This window comes from Homalodisca vitripennis, chromosome 3 (genome assembly GCF_021130785.1).
Source record: "Homalodisca vitripennis isolate AUS2020 chromosome 3, UT_GWSS_2.1, whole genome shotgun sequence".
Taxonomy (NCBI): domain Eukaryota; kingdom Metazoa; phylum Arthropoda; class Insecta; order Hemiptera; family Cicadellidae; genus Homalodisca; species Homalodisca vitripennis.
In genome coordinates this window covers 68,791,206-68,811,594 of record NC_060209.1, presented here as the reverse complement: position 1 = coordinate 68,811,594, position 20,389 = coordinate 68,791,206, and the positions used below count along the sequence as shown (strand labels likewise).

At 33.4% G+C, this 20,389-nt stretch overlaps 1 protein-coding gene across 2 annotated transcripts in view; it reads right to left on the bottom strand.

The window, feature by feature from the left end:
* Positions 1–18,043, bottom strand: part of LOC124357034 — a 34,011-nt gene extending 15,968 nt beyond the window's left edge. For both annotated transcript variants that reach the window (XM_046808412.1, XM_046808413.1), the window contains exons 1-6: positions 17,727–18,043; positions 7,557–7,726; positions 5,343–5,455; positions 4,523–4,657; positions 3,499–3,681; positions 3,010–3,273 (exon numbers count right to left, since the gene is read on the bottom strand). In XM_046808412.1, the coding sequence (XP_046664368.1) occupies positions 3,010–3,273; positions 3,499–3,681; positions 4,523–4,657; positions 5,343–5,455; positions 7,557–7,726; positions 17,727–17,975 (1,114 nt within the window). In that variant the 5' untranslated portion in view covers positions 17,976–18,043. The remainder of the gene's footprint in view (positions 1–3,009; positions 3,274–3,498; positions 3,682–4,522; positions 4,658–5,342; positions 5,456–7,556; positions 7,727–17,726) is intronic.
* Between the last annotated feature and the right edge of the window lie 2,346 nt (positions 18,044–20,389).

The window sequence follows — 20,389 nt, the reverse complement described above, 5'->3', positions numbered from 1 at the left end:
GAGTCACCGAGGCCTCCCGCCACGCCGTCAATCTCGTTGGATGAAATATGAGAAAGTCAAGAGCACTTGTGCCAGACTTGTCCGAGTCACCGAGGCCTCCCGCCACGCCGTCTGGTCCTAGCGAGCAAAGTGAAGACATCATTAGCAAGCCGGGTTCATAATTAATTTTGATATAGAGGTGGAGTTTAACATTTAATTCTAACCCTCATCATTCGAAAGTTATATTGTATAAAGATTCAAGTGCCGGTGTTTCCAAGTGCCGAGAAATTTAAGAAAATATGTTTCTTACCATAAAGACTGATCAATATATGTTTTATTTGATTTGTCGGCACTATAATCGATTTCAGGATCGTAGGAGAATGCTGCTCGTTCCAGGTTCACAGGAGCATTGCGTTTGCGGAATCTGTCAATTTCCTTTTCCCGGACTCGCTGCTGTTGTGATCGTTGTGCCCGAACTCGTTGCATTCTTTGTCTATCCACTTCATTCTGATTTACTGTAGAACGCAAATGTGCCATACCAATACGACTGTTATCATTATCAGTCTCTTACTGGTCATCAGTGCGATTAGCGCGTGAGGTAGCTCGCCGCACATTCGATCTACTTCGACGACCTATGTTAGGTCGTTTTCTTCTCGGCATTGTAAGCAGTATCTGATATTAATGTTTTTCTTGCACTAATAATGTTAACATATAATGGCGACAGCTTTTTTACCCAAAATGGCATGCAGTAGTAAGTAAACATATGATACTGAGACACTTCGTCATTTGTATTTGTTACAGCTGTTAAATTAAATTAAGTTAAACATGAACATCAATCAAACGTTTGACAGGTAAGAACAGTTTGTATGGGAAAATCAATTTGTCGTTTTTAGTATTTTCCTTGCAATTTTTGTTATATTTTCTCATCGTTTAAACCTTTCCTGGACTTCCACGAACATTTCAAGACCAAAATTAGCCAAATCGGTTCAGCCGTTCTCGAGTTTTAGCGAGACTAACGAACGGAAATTCATTTATATATATATATATATATATATATATATGTATGTATATATATGTATATATATATATATATATATATATATGTATATATGTATGTATATATATATATATATAAATTTATTTGGTTCTTAGAGTAAACAAAATAAAAGTATAGTATAACAAACAGAGACTGGCAAGCAAGGACAAATTTTAATACAGTACTCTGTAGTGTACTGCATCAGGTTTACAGATATTCATGCCTCTAAAGAACTAATACCAAGTATACATGCAAAGATAGCTGGCTGGGTGCCCGCAAAATAAGCATGCGTTTCGTTTTAAGAGAATTAAAATAGTCATAAATATTATTGGGAAATCGGGACGGTTCAGAAAGATCTTGGTGTGTGTTTGTTCACAAATTATCTCGAGAACCGTTTGACGTATAGTGGTGAAATTTTGAACTAATGTTGGTTTATTAAAGAGCAAGGCATATGTAGAAGTTATGTTTTTCACTCTATCCATTATACAAAAGTACAAGTGGTGGAAGTAAGCTTTTTAATTGAACTATCTTTTATTGATTGGGACAAGAAGGAAAACTCAAGTATGGAAATCGAAATATAATTAATTTATACAAACAATGGTTCTACACGCGCTAAGAGCTAGTCGCAATTTTGCCTAACCTCAAACCATTTCTATTTGATCATTGGATTAATGTTCAAAAAGTCTACTTGATATATGCCTATTTTCGACTTAAAATCATCACAGAGATGCATCATATTACATTACAAATCCATTAACTTTAGTAAAGAATCTACGGACTTCAACTTTAATATTCTTGCACACTGGCCTAAAATACTTTTCAAGTGGTACTGAAATCATTGGAGTCGTTATATCAAGTACCATGTACTGTAGCAGAGAAACTGGATTTATTTTATTGGAACTTATGAACATATTGTTTCACTCTCCGAATTCAGAGCCTAAAAAATACTGAGCCTGAAGTGATGTTTAAAGTAAAGTTCATATATATTTGAAAATGAATGAGGAGATTGGAATATCTTTCAATAACCATTTCTTATCACATGTGTGTTTGGTATGCCATTTAGAAACGATATGCCTTGGTGTATATACTTTTCAGCTCAGAAATAATAAAAACATAAATGCATGTGCAAAATCTTCCAGAATTATTTCTATGGTTTATGAAGTTTGTATGCAGAATTTGATCAGTAATATGTTTATTTACTGGTTTAATTTAGAAATTCATTAATTTTCTCTAAAGAGTGTTTTTATGGTTTATAGCAGAATTGTCTTTTTCACCAGTTATTACGAATTAAGTTTTCTCTCCCACCGTATGATCTCATTTTGATACAATATTCCATAGAGAAGTACAATATCTTCCTTTTCATTTTGCCTATGGCATTCTAAAACTCAATTTCTTAATTTTCTTAGAATTAATATATCATTCTGAATAAATTAGGTTAAAACTCATTATTTTTGTGAATGCTGACCATTATATCCAGTTTTGTTGATTGTATGGTAGACATTTCCTTCTTCACAACGTTAGTTATGTTTCCATAAATTTGAGCTGATACAGACTTATGTACCTATTCATAATTGTTTAGAGAGATGCAAAGGTTGTTTTTTAAACAAAACCCCGAAGACCAACATAATAATTATATAAGGCTTGTTTGAAATTTGGGTCAAACCAAACTATTCTTTTGCAAAGATGAATATAAATATTGAAACATGGTTCTTTTGGATTGTATTATGTCAGAGAGAATGAATTGCAACTGTGACCTAAAAGATCTTTGCGGAAAATCTGCTGACCGTACCTCTTAACGAAGTTATTCACTTGAATGAGTTCAAGGGATGGGAACTCTATTATTCTAAATTGGCAAAATCTAAGAATTATGATTCTTCTCCGTACCAGTAGATTACACATTCTATTAGCAGACGATTAGGTGTGTCCTGTTCATCTTGGTCACGGTTCATTTAGTTCATCAGCTTTTTGATCTCGGAATGTGTTCACTGACTCACCGCCAGAGCTAGGTGCACGATAGTCCTGCTGGTAGGGAGGCGGCCACTGCAGCAGCTCGGAGGGAGGCCGGTACAACAATCCCTCCCCCTCCCGTCCGAACTGCTTGGCCTGATTGACCAGCTGTGGAGGAGACTGTGGGAACTCTGCAGCCTGTTGCTGCTGCTGTGGTGGCTGCTGCAGATCCAGCTGCTGGTTCCTGGTCAGTTGCTGCTGCTGACTGCCTGGTTGCATGTAGTTAACGGGATTGTTCATGTGCTGACTCTCTGAAACATAATTTTATGTTCTTCACCGAGTTTTATCTGTAGAAAAAAATAATGGAAACGTAAACTGTATATGGCTGTTTAATATAATTTTAAGGAAGAAAGGTAAAACATAAAAATATTCATTCATAGTAAAATTTACAATTATTAAATTTGAAAGATGAGCAATTTTGGTAATATGAATCTGAAAGTGAATGCCCTACACAACTACTGGTAAAAAGGTCATACCAAACATCTGAGGCGTCCACTGGTTGTTCTTGAACTGCTTGGAGAGCACTGGCATGGCCGGAGGGCTGTCTTCTGGCAGAGACGGTGCTGCTACCTGGTGGTAATTTTGGCGATTTGTCTGCTGCAGGCTATTGGGAACTTCTACTGGGACATTCATCTTGGCTGCGGGGACTGTGGTGGAAGCTGAAGTAACAAATTATAAAATGATTGCATGTGCGTTTTCATACATAAATTTGTATATCAACATACTTTTACATACCAAGAATAACACCATATAATAATATCACCATCAAGAATGCAATCAAGAAAATTTAGGCCTTACTTTTAATTTAGAAAAAGGTACAGAAAAACAAAATTAAAGAACATTACAAGTTAAAAACTTAACTAATACTAAAAAATAATCATGGACCTCTTTAACGAATTTAATTAATGCAGGCCTACACAACAGTAAATTTGTATCCTTTGATATCAAAAGTTTATACACAAATATCCCCATCAAAAATCTATTGTTAAGAACATAATTTTAAAAAATTCAAAGGTACATTTCTTAATTTACATTTCATGAAATAAAATTTCATAAGAAATAATCGAACTCATGAAAGTAACTCTAAAACAATATTACTCCACTGTTAACAATTACTACATAAAAATTAACTATTTCCAATGGGATCACCACATCTTTTAACAATGCAGAAGACAAATTCATGTTCAATGATAAAAACAAACATCTAAAACTGGTAGTTCATCAGATATAATATAAAGGAGAAATAAGGTAAACTTAATTATGGCACCGGAAATATAACAATTGTAATTTGAATGAAAAGTGCTCATACACGACCATAAAAGTTATCCGGCGGGGATGAGTGAAGTTCGCAATCTGTCGTGGGAATGCGCGTATTTCTAGTTTTACGTTGTAAGAGAATTTTACAACAATTCCTCATATGCTCTATAAAATCTTCCACTTAACGTTCAGCAAATACTGTTCTATTTCAGTTTCCTCATATTAGAAGCAATCTAACCATACCCTGGGCTGGACATCCAAGCTCGGGAGCCTCATCGCTGCCGTCTGCACACTGGGGGATGCCGTCACAGGCGTTGTAGATGGCGATACACTCCCCTGATCCATGACACTCGAACTGGTATCGACTGCACCGCCGGCCTGTCAACATATTATTTTTATTTACTGCAATACCGTTGTACCGTTTTACTGGCACATGAGGGGGTAGCTTTGAAGTTTAAATTTTTATGAAGGTTCAAAAAGGAAAAGAAAATCTTCTGAAATAAATAAAGTTCAAACTAAAATAAAACTTCTTCTTGAAAATAATTACTGGATTTAAAGTTAAAATAAAAACTTCTTGATGACTTTTAAGTTCAAACTTGTAATATATTCGTCACTCAAAAATGTACAAAATTCTTACAGCTTGTCTTTTATTCAATTTTTTAAAATTCAAAACTTTCACACTCTAATTTGATCTGGCAATTCTTCACTTTAATTTATCTTCAAAATTCAATTTTATTTTGTTACTAATTTTCTTTATATTATTATTTACTACAATCGATACACCGTTTAAAGCGCAAGGCGCTAAGAAGTTAAAAATTACCGATTCAGATGTAAGAAAATACGAGAACCCCTATCAATATTTAAGTTATACAAAGATTACAAGCAAAAATCTATTTACTTTTCATTGATAAAGGTAAATAACCAATGCTACAGGTCGTTATCCCACTCTGTCTTTTCAGTTGTTACTATTTGATAAAAACAAAATGAGGAAGAATAGTTACTCTATATATAAAATGGATTACAGATAGTTACGGTAGACAGACAGCTCTAGGTAGTTACTTACTGGGCGGGAGCTGGTAGCTGGTAGGGGCGACCGGAGCGATCTCCTTACTTCCTGGAGCTACGGTCGAGGAGGGAAACACCATGGTGACACTCACCGGCTCACTCTCCGGCTTCCTGTAGTTTGTCAACATTAGTGATCTTTCATGAGTAGTAGTAGTAACAATAACTAGCAAAAGCCAACTAGCCAATTCCAAGCAGGTTTAGTCAATTCCTAAAATACTCTTGGCTTTACTAAAGTGCCTCAAGAAACATCTGTGTTCGAGTAGTAATAGCTGTCGCAGTCACGCAGACCCTTTGCTTGGTCTATAGTTCTTAAGAACTGTAATGTTGATCACTACTTCAACCGCAGTTTAGTAATGACTCCGTGTTTCAGACCTTCCAGAATCGCTGCACCCAGCATAGAAAATGTTTCAGTGGGTTTCTTATTTATACGTGTTGTGCATGAGGATCACTCAAAAATGAGTTAGGAATCACGCTTTATGTCTGTTATGATATTGGTTTTAATCTGATGATATGGATTTAAGAAAATAATTGTGAGTCCTTTTATAAAAATGCTGAAATAAATACACATTACTGGATATGTAATCTCCAGTAAGAACGTACAATATGTTGGGCTATGCGCCCTTCTCTGGTCTGCTAAATCCGAACGAAACAGATGCGAGTTCATCTCTTTTTATTAATGCCTACGGTGAAAAACAAATTCTGATATAATAATCTCATATTCATAATTAGGTTGTGTTGATTGAGTGTTAAATCCAATTAAACTTACAACAGATACAGTTTAAACTGATGTAGGTTAAAGTTTCATTATTTGAAATGGTTACGATGTACTCGTACTTATTTATGTATGTGTTAATTCAATTAGATTCATGTTCTAGCCACTGGATTGCAATAATATCTATTTAAATAGGTTTTCACAAACCTTTAATGAGCAATCCATTATATTGTTTGAGGGTTGCTGACTCGGTATGTAAAACATTTTAGGATCTTAATACCGTATCTGTATTCGAAGGTGTTGTTTTTTTGATGCCTCGTATAAAATATCTGTTTATTAAAGCACTGATTTACTGTTGTAATTTTTCACCTTAAATTTCATAATATTAAGATTGTAGACTTATTAGTCAAACCCTAAGTAAACCTAATATTTCAGCTTTGTCAAGTTGATACCTTGAATGGGTATTTTACTAGTCACTAAAATTACATTGGCTTCAGAACTGCTGTAATTTAAATTAGTCTGATGTAATTTTTGTTAGTATAATATGTTTATAAATGGTTTGCAAAATTTAACTCGTGGTTTAAAACCATTGTGATTTGTATTAGCGTACCAAATCATCTGGGGAGTTTGTGTTGTTAGTCCAGGAACATATTATGTAACACTAATTTGAGCTAAAACGCAATGAAGCTAATATAAAATAACATTATTTGTATTGCAGATTCATGTAATTAATGGATCAGAATGGATGGAAGTAGGGCTTAAATCAATATTCCTAACGAATAAATCCTACCCACCATAGCTACATAATGAGCAGAAAACTAGGTTGCTGCGTCATGCTTTGGGATTGTGTCTAAACATTGTAGTACACTCAATTGTGTACCTGATGAAACAGTGAGAATGTAAACTCTTCATCTAGATTACACTGAATAGCTGCTGGGTAACCAATCTGAGCTCCTTTGAAGCCTACGTGTCCCTGTGGTCGGAACGATGCAATGAGCTCTATTGTGTTTTTATGGATCTCTTCAGACATACATGGTTTCATGAGTCAAACGGTACCAGTGTCAGATTTTAGATGCTGTACTTTGCGGAAGCTAGCTAGCTTAGCTAGATATTTGCATTGAATCATACCCATAGCTACACTCTATGTGTTCTCATAGTCTGTTACACACATAGTCTGTTACACACATAGTCTGTTACACACATAGTCTGTTACACACACAGTCTGTTACACACATAGTCTGTTACACAAATAGTCTGTTACACACATAGTCTGTTACACACACAGTCTGTTACACACACAGTCTGTTACACACATAGTCTGTTACACACATAGTCTGTTACACACACAGTCTGTTACACACACAGTCTGTTACACACATAGTCTGTTACACACACAATCTGTTACACACATAGTCTGTTACACACACAGTCTGTTACACACATAGTCTGTTACACACATAGTCTGTTACACACATAGCCCGTTACACACATAGTCTGTACCTGAGTTTTGCTAGCTCGTGTTCGTGCTGTGTGTGCTTGATCTGGCTCTCTAGCTCGGTAAGATGCCTGTTGACCACCAGAACAGCTGAGGTGTAGTTGTGGTGCTTTGTGAACTTGCACTTGAAGTCCTCGGGAGTTCCACACTGGAACAGGTAGCAGCTGCCGGGTGTCTGGAACACGAACAACCTCCTGAATCTGACTTCGGCAAATTAATAGATCTCTGAGTGTCTCAATTTATAGTATTTCAAATTATCGTTGATAAATTTAGTTGTTTTATGATGAAACTCTCCCGTGGAATGTGCTGGGGTCTATAGCATCATGATGGTAAAAGAAGTACCGATAATTAGAAGTGGATGTATTATTACGGAATTATTGATGAATCTTGTATTATATGGATCAATAAATCATTATTACTATACTTAGTAAACAAATATTATGGAATGGTGGATCTGTAAAGTTTTGTAATAAAAATGTCATTAATTTCTTAATTATCAAAAGAAACCAAGCGTAATAAAACTGTTCGAAATTATATGTAAATATATAATACTTTCTATTATACACATTAACGTTTTTAGTCAGTTTTAAATTTTTATGCATTATTATATTATTCAATACTGGTACGTCTAGTAGTTTTTACGTGCAAGATTTATACATATTCTTTGAATTAAGCAGACTACTATTCTTGAATAGTTTTGAATGATGTAAAAGAAATAAAAAATAAGAATTTACTATCATGACAAAGTAAGGTATTAACTACATTCAGATTTAGTAGCTCATATGTCAAATTTGCAATTTTAATTGTATTTCATAATAATATAATGAAATGTCCTTGTCTATCAGTTCATAGTTTTGCCAAATTATTACAAAATAGCTTTGGATGAGATAAATTAAATCACTCATGCCAAACGCGCCAAAAACTAACGCCCTGTAAGTATTAAGCATTGTAGGATATTCGTTGTTTCCATATTTATAAATCAAAATTAGCTAAGCATATTATGTTTTAACTCTCCACGGTTACGATAAGATTTTTCTCAAGAAATACAAATTAAAACTTACTTAGAAAGAATTATTTTATGTAAAGTCTTTCGAAAACCTTAAGACTTTTGAACAAAAACTCACACGATCTCTCACTTGTGAATATTAAGTGCCCTCAAAACGTGAGTTTTTTTACAACTTCTTTTGAAAAATATGTAAACTATATTACTTAACTGTAATTTGTAACATGAGAACGTGTAAAGAGTCCAAACCACGTTGAAATTCCATCTCAGTTAGACAGGTAAATATTTCAAATAGTTATCCTCAAAATATCGTTGAATTCCTGTAGTTACTGATATTCAGCCAATTTTTAATTAAGTTTTATGACAGCGCCACTTGCAAACCGAACACCTTTTCTTAGTTTTTGTGTTTAAAAATAATTTTACATTCTTCCCTTAAGATGAATTCCAATTAATTTACTTGAAAAATCACACGGAATGCTGAATCTAATATAAATAAATTATTTACCTACTTTCATGATTAACACCGTGTAAATACTTTTTGCTCACCAAATAGTTAATATTTGGACTTTTATGAACTATCAATTTCCCTCACAAGCCCAAAAACACGAATCTGAGACCGGTTTGATAAATGAACGTAGGAAGCGCTCATCAATCACCCGGCATTGCTGGTCAGCTCTTGCTATGTGAATGTGATGTTATTAACAATGTGATGTTGGTTGTTGGCTGTGTTGGCCACATTGAATAGTATAACACACTCAATGTTATATTAATGTGACCCCGTGACTTGTATAATTATAATGTTGTGTAATATCTTAACGTCCCGACGAGTTTAAAAAAGTAGAAAATAAAAAAAAAAAAAAAAAAACACGAGCATATAAATTTATGTCGGTTAGTGGCTATTTCGTAAGTAAGTTATAGTTTTCAATACGATATTACAAATTGAGGACAATTTGGACAAATATGTAACAGCAAACGTATTTATTATTTTATCTAAATGCATACATAATTAGTTTGACTTCGGATATAGTTCAATATCTATGGCAGCAGATCACATTTAGATGCGACTTATGTGATCCGCTGCCTAGATCTAACATTTTTGGCTCCAATCGGGTCGAAAAATTGTTTTCACAATATTACATTCTTGTTAAATTCATAAATTGAGACATATTGTTCTATTTGGTTGGTCGGTAGGTGCAGACTTATTGGAACCTGTATTCTGTAGTTCAGTTTCAATAATTAGTGTGCAAGTTGTAGAGTTGGTGTGCATTGAATAGATATACAACATGACTGTTATGGTTCCTGTCTTATGCGCGTCATAACGCTCTGGTATGTTTACTTTACTTTAACCTAGATTGTAGTCATACACTAGTTTAGTCTTTCACCTGAAGAAGAGATCAGATTGCAGATCTCGAAACCTAGTGTTACTGATTATATTGTATCACTGAACGATGGTAAATTTCCGGATGATCCAGTTTTCTTCACAATCCTTCTATCGTCAAATACAAACTTCAAAGAAAACATTCTAGAAATATTTCGGCCTTGATATGGAGAGCAGATACTGTTAACTGCAACTGAAACTGTTAAAATTAACCACTAGTCTGGACAGGTGTGGTGAAAGGGAGATGATTGATCGTGATCGGCCGAAGTTTAACCAATCAACAGCCAACCGTGATAAATATAGCTTATTTATTTTTAGTAAATAATTGGTTCCTTAGATCACATTTTTCACAGTTTGAGTATCACTTACAAACAACCGTCACACACGCAAACTAACCATCTAGAGTAACTAACATTAGGCTGAAAGTGAAAACATTAGGTCGTTTTTATCCTTGTCTAACGCTTACCTATATTGGCCTAACCATTATATGTGGCTGAAGGTTATTTTTAAGTGTGAAAAATGTGACATGAGGAAAAAAATAATGATTGGCATTTTGAACTCTTTCGATATCCTCCAATTTCTATCCCTACCAAAAATGACGATCTATTTATTTCTTGATTATTACTCTGTCGATTTTGCGAAACACTATTTGTGTGCTTATACAATGAAAATTAGCTCTCAGCTCCTAAAGTCTGTTGGTGTGGTGTAGTGTAATGAGAATCTTATTTCATAATACTGTTACCTACTGGTTCACCAGGGGAGGTGCCGGGAAACAATTCTAAAGTTAATGAAATTTTGAGATGTTGTTTGGGGACTTAGAAAGGGTGGACGTAATATACACAGCTGTTTAAGTGTCAAAAATATGGATTTGCTAGTGAATTTTTATGTTTTAAGAAATTTGCTAAACTTTAAAGATACCTTGGAACCAATTAGGCAAAAAAATATGTTTGACCGGTGAATTTGACATTAATTTAATATTATTTGTCTTTGTACTAGACACATTTCCATAGGACATGTAGTGAGTGAGTCATTGGTATAAAAACTGGAAAAGTCCCACAAAATCGCGAATTTTCGTTCGCCCGAATTTATCGCAAGGACATTTAAGTGGAATAAATCGTATACTACATCCTTTTATGGACCCAAACACATCAAAATTTCATTAATTTTGGAATTGTGTCTAGGTAAAAGTACTTAACTGCCAGAGAATACTAATAAATCGTCAAAGTAGAAAATATTAAAAAATATAATTTGGTCTTTTTCTCGTTCAAACAGACCACGGCAGCGATCTAAACGCGCCTGGATTTTGTTGATGCAATTGGATAGCGGAGCAACTTTTGCCTAAAGTAAATTGATAGGCGCTCGGCGAAAAGGTTTATAAAGGCATGCGGTTTTAGGTAACATTTGTTGTAAACCTCAATGGTGATTTTTACATATTGAAATCAAATAAAGGCATTCTGTATTTGACAAACAAGAATGCAACGTTCAGTAATTGCGGGTTCTTTGTGTTGTCGGCTGGGAGGTTGCCAAGAAGATGACGTCAAAGAGCTTAACTTCTTCACAAGTCTGGAAACTTCTTGTGAAAGTGATTTCTCCACAAACTTCCTGGCGTCATTGTCAAGTCTAAGCTGATAAGGTGCAATCTCATTATCGTCTATACTTTTTTTACAATGGCAAGTTCAACCACTGACTTAAAAATATCAGCACCGTTATCCAATTTGTTTCAACAAATTTTAATATTTCAAGTTAAGACTAGATTGCAAGACCTTTAATAATAAGACGCTCTGTAATGTGTTAGCTTGCTAATCTGGATCGTATGTAAGGTTTCTTAATTTTTTGACGAGTTGAAACTATCTTCATTCAATATTGTTAGTTTCATTTTTATCAAAGAAAACCTGTTATTAAATACATGGGAGAGAAGAGAAGAGAAATGGGTATACATACGATAAAATAATTGTGAAAGATACCTATTTTCGGATACAGGCGTATATTTACGGGTTTAATATATTTCATTAAAATTACAATGCGTATATCTCTACCAAAATGATCTTACTTATGCTTCTTTCAAATATGAATCCTTGAAAGATTAGCAGTTCTGATCTTTTTTCAATTTTAGATTCCATTTCTTCGAAGTTTATGCTGGACTTCTCCCAGATCTAAGCTGTGAATGCTGTGGTCCCTTTCCATTGATTATTAATTTTATAAATGCAATAATGACAATCAGATGTTTCCAATATCAACGTGACATTTTAGTTTGCTTCCAGTTTTTTTTGTATTTGATATGCGTATAATTTTTTATTTTATATATATTAAAAGCAGTTAAAATTTAATTTCAATAAACATTGAATCACAAAAAGTACTTGCTCCTCCGGGACTCGAACCCGGATCTCTCACTTGCCGGGTGAATGTGCTACCATTACACCACAGAGTCCCGGCGGAGCAAGTACTTTTTGTGATTCAATGTTTATTTAATATATATATATATATATATATATATATATATATATATATATATATCATTATCTCTAGGTAGAATATCGGTTGTAGTGGTATCGTATATTTCTTCAGTGCATAGCGGACGCACGATGGTTTTTTAACATAAAAGTAGTATTAGGCGATTCAATTATTTTATATTAGGCCGTTTCTTTCACATATGTGTTTAAATAACCAAACTAACATATGATCGGAAGACCAAATACCTGTCAAATGACTTTTGTTTACTCATTAAATTTGTATAAGTGGCAATAGCCTAATTTAATTTTATTGAAATTAAATTAGGCTATTGCCACTTATACAAATTTAAAATGCAGTTAAAATAAATATAAGCATTTATCATTGAAAGAATACTAATAAAAATATTGGAACAGAGTTTGTATTGTAGTCTTATTGACAGATAACATTTTAATGTTTCAATAGATATCTACAACTATTGTATTGAGTCAGGAGAAAGAAGTAACACGCAACATAACCTAAAACTATGGATATTATTTTGAATTTACAATTAGCTACTACGCATTGAATCCATAACCTAATGCAACTTTCAGAAAGTAAACAAAAACTAGTTGGGAAACGTTGTGATTAACCTCAAAAAAGAAATGGATACGTCATCTTCTGAATTGACAGATAAGAAGTTTGAAATGCTGGAACTCAACGCAAAGAGGCAATCCATTTTATTAAGAAGAAAAGTTACATTCACTGAAAGCGCAGTCTAAGATGATGGATGAGAATGGTTTATTCTGCTCTGAGGAATAAAGTACAAATGGAAACAAGTCACCATGAGATGAAATGCTAGGAGTTTTTTTTAAAGCTGCCTGTAATTGAAATCTTTCTCAATCTTTCATACTATGTGCCTAGATAAAAATGCAGTTTGCTGAAAAAAAAATTGAACCGGTTTAGTGTAACTAACTAATGGCTTGACTCAAAATAGTGAAATAGAGCACTTCAACATAGAGGTTTATTTGAAGCCATACGATTGCACGAAGTACGAGAAATAAATAATACGTATTTTCACTATTATGTGACTTCCCTAAGTGACAAATTAAGTGGAATCGATGGCAGGATTTGATTTTAGCGTACTTTTGCGTTGTAGTACCCTCCCTAGCTCACCGGAACTTTTATTATTTCAATACTACTATGAAACCCAACTTAATAAACACATGTGGCAGATTATCTCGAGAAAAATTTTGTCTGTAGACTTTAAATTGTGCATACAACTTCTATATTGAGAAGAATTGAATTATTGTGTATTTCCAAAATATTTACATGCGCGCAGTATTTTAAATATAATACAACTCATTGAGATAAATAAAAACAAAATGTAGCAGCAGATTCACAATAAATAATTATAAAACTAGTTACTATACGTTGAAGATGGAGCTTATATTGGCTAGTGTTAACTTAATTATATTTACACATGTTACATGTTAACAAAAAAAACCAATATTTAATACTTTTATTTTTGTGAGGCCTTTCAATAGCAAGGCTATCTTCGTCAGACACATCACAAAAATATTGATATGATAAAAAGTTACTATACGTTTGACGGAATTAAATTTTTTAACCAATTGGGCATTAACTTATTATATTATTTTATATTATATCCATTATCTTATTTAGTTAAATGTTAAAACACACTAAACATAAAATTAAACTGGCCTAGGAAATGAGCCTATGTGGGCAGAAAAGTCTGTTGGTTGGCTAAGAAGAAGTTATGTGGCGGTGCTTACTCAACCATAGAATTGAGGTGAGCGTAGTCGATGTCTATCACTCAGTTAGCTGACACAACTTATTTTTGCTTGCCGGGGGATGTAAAAATTTATCTACTGTGTAATGACTCATTTCATACACCCATCTCACATTCATTTCAATACTTAATTTAATTTAGAAATTTATTAGTAATAATAATTAAATAATTAAGGAATAATTATTTATAAATTGTCTCACATTTTAATACAAACAATAATAAATACACAATTAAATATATAAAAATTAATCAAAATTCACCTTATTACATATAAAACTCAAAAGTTATGAAGTGAACTAAAGTCAGTGCTACAGTGTGCAGGGATGATTGTTGAGTGAAGAGAGCAGAGGTTTAAAAGTTGAGAGGAGAGAGGGATATAGAAAAAGTGAAGCAAGATTAACATTTTAAATAAAGAAACTGGTTACATTTTATTCAGCAGTATTTGATTCAAAAGAAAGGTTAATTTATTAAATTCATATTATCACTGAAGTACAGAGGAGCAAAAGACAGACATTGGGTGAGAAAATTCTTTTTAAAATTTAACAGTGATCCATTGGAAGAAAATAAAACACAGGAACATTCGATTTGGCTAACAATTCAAAATTAATATAATTAAAATTTAACAATATAATTTTTCAAATTACAATATCTTTTATTAAAAACAATACCTAATATTTCTATTTCATTTAGCCAGCACGACCACCCTGCCCTAAAATTTAAGAACTGTGTTTAAAAATTTACCATTATTGTATCCTCCATCTTGTTTAAAAAATTCAAACCTGTATGTCAATTAATTTATCATCATTAAAGTTCACATTTGTATCATACTGAGTTATTTATTATTTCTAGCTATAATGATCAGAATACAAATTAAGTTTAACCATTTATTTAAAGTGTATAGTAGTAGTATATTACAATTGTATGTTTGGTCGTCTGTTTATATGACTGCAGGACAGTCTCAAGAATGAAGTCAACTATAGATTTGAAATTTTGCATGCAACTTCAGCGAATCCTATTAAGTGACACGTGGTGTGGCGTACTTCTTCCTTGTTTTTACCAGGAAGTACAGTTGACTTCACGTAGCTGATGAAATAAGTTTTGTTTGCAGTCCAGTTGGACTAATAAAGAGCGATATGTCAATAGCGTGTTGTTTAGAACGAAATGGTTTTTAAATAAGGTATGGATTTTCCATCAACATCCAGTTTATGAGACCTAAAGCCCATCTAGTACATAACATAGGAGATGTCGGTGCATCACAGTGCAATGCATCAAGTACTTTACTGCAGAGGGTTGATCGTTAAATATCAGTTTTAATGCCTGTCATTTTCACCATTATAACTGCACACAAGGGAAGAAATACGTCGAATATTGCAAATAACAGGTTGATATTGTTAGGTTCTTTTGAACATCGTCACAAGTTGTTTGTTAACAACAACTTTTCATGTGGAAATCAACGAGACGATGTAGAAGAGCGGGTATGTCGTACATAGTACATGCGCACAGACAGCCGTCGGTAAGGTTAGGTTATCGATCTGCCGCTATAGACTGTCCTGTTGTTATTAACTCCCAGCTGACAACGAGCAGCACTAAACGTTTACATTAAAATGTCGCATCTAATGAATCTTGTTAATGATATTGTCTGGGTTCATTATTGATTTCAGCACCGGTGTCGTCCTAGTTACCGGATGGAGTTTTGAACATTTTACCAGTGAATAAATATTATGTGTACTGATTCTACAGTTTAATTTGTGATTAGCACAATTATTTTATTGATTTACCTCCAAAACACCTGTAAGCCCGGCGACGAAGCAAGTTAAGCTCTTGGGCAGGTCCGCGATAACTTGAGAATGAAACTGGAGAGCCAATCTTTAATAATATTGATACCAAGATTCCAACAGAAAGTTTTAATTTAAAAATGGTAACTTTATAAAATATCAATGGATTATTTTGATTTCGTAGTCTGTTATACTTCAAAATGTGCAATATCCATATCCAGGGTATTTGGTATCTTGTTATTAGTTTTTCCCTTTGAGACCTTTAATACAGAATCTTAATGTAAGAGTTGGATCCATTAAATAATATTTTATGGCTTATCAATGTGTTTTAATATTATCGAGCGTTTTAAATAACACAAAATATAAAGGTAATATCAAATATATTTCTATACAGAGTCCAGTGTATTGAAAAACTAAAGAAAAATTATATTTTTTCTTTATATGTTAAATAAAAAAGCATATTATTTGGCTAATTCAAATAGACTGACCTCAAAGAGAGCAATTAATTAAGGTTTTGTGGTGTTAAATCAGAGAGAGCCTTTACATTTTTCTAAATTGCATTATCATTTGTTGAGAAAATAAAAATGTAATAAAGTTTGAATATTTTATTTACCAAAACCTAAATTTAAAAACAAACACAAAAAACATTTATCTATTGTACACCTATTGCTTCTTCTATAATGTAAGAGTTTTTGAAGTAACATGCATCACAAATAGCAATGAGAACCTTGAAAATTGTAAAAAAATAATGTTCGTAGAATAGTCTGGCTGGGTCAAATATTTATATATGGCTAATTCATAGAGGTAATTTACTTCCCAGGAGTTAGTCATATTAAATTAATTGTATAGTTACAAAAATATTTGCAATATGAAAATCGATTGAATCCTGATGGTCAGGGTATAAATATTGTACTTTTAATTGTTATATTTATTGTTTATTCATATTATACATTCGACCTAAATCTAAATTTGGGAGGAAATGCCACTTTAGACGTTTGTATTATTACACGGCCATTTAATTACATGCATAATGTCTCAACAGACTATTAAATTATTTGTTTAGATTCAAAACTCTTATCTCACAAAAAATCTGTATAATCTGTCTACCAGACAAATCCTACTAGAGACCACCATATAATCAAATTAACGTGGTCTTAGGAAGCCCTTAAACTTAGTTTTTACCGAACTATTTAGACACTTTTCATCGACGAGGAATTCCCGACCCTCCCTAACAAGATTTCTGGTGGCAAATCTGTCATGGTCTGCTTGCCAAACTGAAACTAATATTGTTTGTATCAGAAACTTACATACTTACATTTTGAAATAATAGCAAACCCACAGCTATTACACCTTTAAATTCCGATAAACTGTAAATCGCTTTGAGCACTATGATTGCCAACATATCGAATCTCAGACTCATCAATTAAGCTGACAGAATGTAAAGTTTACACAGTCAAGAAAGACTTTACAGATAGGTTATTCTCAGTTCAGTCCTGACCTATTCACTATAAAAACGTTGGAGAATGGTGTATGAGATGCACTAGAATAATGAAGCTCAGTTATAGAATGGGAATCATTCTATAAATAACAGATTGAATTTATTGTAATGTATTAAATTATTATCTGAAATAAAATATATAAGTTATGTAAATGCAATGACTCATACGAATCGTAACAACGTTTTTCTCCGGCGTCCACCAACATAGAATACAAAGTCTCTACTAGGATGCAGTAACCTCCCCCACCCCTAACTCTCCCGGAAGCCTATACTGGACCTACCTTCTCCTCGAAGACGAAAACATCGCAGTCTTGGGTCTCGCAGCAGAGCCGAAGGCATTCCTCCCGGGAAGAGACGTCGCGCTCGTTGATGTACTTGGCCCCCATGGCTCGCGAGTCTTGGGTGCGGATGATCTTGTCCTGGTGTATGTCGAAGCTGTCCAGACACACCGGCAGGTCCAGTCGGTCCCCCTGGGCCAGGACGGCCCACGCCAGAGTCAGCTGACACAGGATCAGGCGGCAGAGATCCATGGCACACACGGTTCAAAGGGAGGCCATACTACACCAGGTCTCCACTCGTTCCTGGATTTCCCTCGTCGAGATCGAAAATTCCCTCCAAGACTTGAAAATTCCCTTGATCTACATTTTTAAAGTTGACGCTTTCATAAATTAATGATGAAGTCATACCTTCTTCTCTTCCATAGACAACCGTCTAAACTAAAACTAAACAAAAATGAGTTCCGATAAGAATTATCGGGAAAGATATATTTTAATATTATTTACTAAATATAATCGTATTTATATTTCTTTTAAACTTACAAATAAAGCATTAAATCAATTTAAAAAATCGAAGCTAATTTTGAGTTTTCAAATGAGGCATGCGGATTTTTTTACATTGTAAAGTTAAAAAAAGTTTCATCGTCAAATGGTTATTGACATTTCAATCACAACAATAGTTTAAAAAGTAAACTATAGAGAAAATTATATTTTTTAGAAAGACTTTAAAGGCAAGCCTGTAAACACAATCCTAAAGCAACATGCATTACATAGCTCATAATTATTAACACTGGCGGAGGTTTATCAATGGGATCTCTGAAAGTTTAATTTAGTTATATAGTGATTTAACACTGAATAGTTGCGATATATGCAATTTTACTTTAAAGGATAATTACAATAAAGTTACCAATTAATTGAAAGCTACAACTCGTGCTGACATTCAAGACAACATGCGGGCAGTTAAAAGAATTTTATTAGATATCACCACCTTGTAAATAAGAATTTGTGTTCTTCATGATCGTCGTTAAAGGAGTCGGGCGGGCCTATCTTATAAATGCTTGCAATTTTGGGAACATTAAATTCCAAATTTATAAAACCTAGATCCATGCAAATACGTTTGTTGAATTACATATTTTTCTGTAGATTCAAACAGTTAATTCCAGATAATATAATGAGATGATCATACTCTATAGAAATACTGTACATGATTCTGTGAAATTATGGCTAAGCTAAGCTGTAACGGGTTAGTTTGTATTTTAAAGGTGCAAAAACAGTTATAAATAATGTAAAAATACTACTAATAAACATTAGCTGTATAGAAAACACTCTACTTGAAATGTAGATGCAAGAAACAAAGTGAAGTAACATAGCGTGTGGTCTGTGATTTGCGGAACCTTTATAGTTATGCGGTTAATGAGGTATCGGTTCCTACGACAAAAATATGTTCACGGAGAAGTACATTTTAATAGTAAACGCATTTGATAGACTGAAAAAGCCTGACAGCATCCAAGCCATATCTAGTCTACCTGGAATGTCACCAACTTTATTTAATTTACTATATATTACTATGCATTATTAATCAAACCCTCATATATATTAAGCTAAGGGGCAGTCTTTAGAACAAAAGTGGTCTTAGGTACCCACAACCGAACCACTTTATTTAGAGGCTTTTAGTTTAACATGGACTATGATTGCTCTAATTCAAAATTTTCCACAATTTTTTCCAAATCTGAGAGTGTACGTAATTCGTAAGATTATAAAACTTATTGGTAATACTTTCTGGTACTTACACCAGCTTCCGCTTCCGCTTCATCCGTAGTTGAAGGCGAAATCGGTAACATGCAAGGAAAGTACAAGGGTACTACAATATATCAACAATGTGATGATCGTTCTGTTTGGTACCGCGGTCTTCACTGCAGAACTGTCAAACGAATGTACCAGGTGGAAATTTCTAGTTCTGACACGCTCGGACTCAAGAATGTGGTTCGACCTACTCTTGACAGCAAGGTTTTATACGCGATGTTTCAATCGACTAGTTCTTCGATATATATATATATATATATATATATATATATATATATATATATATATATATATATATATATATAGCTCCTCGCCAGTCTCATCTGTATGAGACAGCTTAAGTGAAGAGAGAAGAAATGAAATGAAATGAAAAATGTCTTTATTTATATAGGAGAAGTTAGGACTACTCTCTTCCACTTAACCTCTAAACACAAAATAAAGAAATTAAACAAAATCATTCTTATTACAATATCATAGCTGGCGTGTAAAACTAAATCAAGTTTAATAATTAATTACGACATATCAAAAATTAATATTTTAAAATTAAAATGGAGTATATTGATTGAACTCTAACAAAACTATCTTTAATACAATAATAAACTAATAGAATTATAACATCCTTATCAAAAAAGCGTGTCCTTAAAAGAAAACAGAGGTTCCTCGATTATTGAGAAATTTGCCACTATTTTAACCATTTAGACTTTACTTAATAACAGGTGCCAAAGAATAATATGATACGCAATAAATTAAGTATGTAGAACTCCATTAATATACCACAAAGGCCACCAGAATTTGCCAGGATGCAATTTAACTTCTAAACATAAAGGAACATACATCTGTGAGATATATTAAAAAATGTAGTTAAT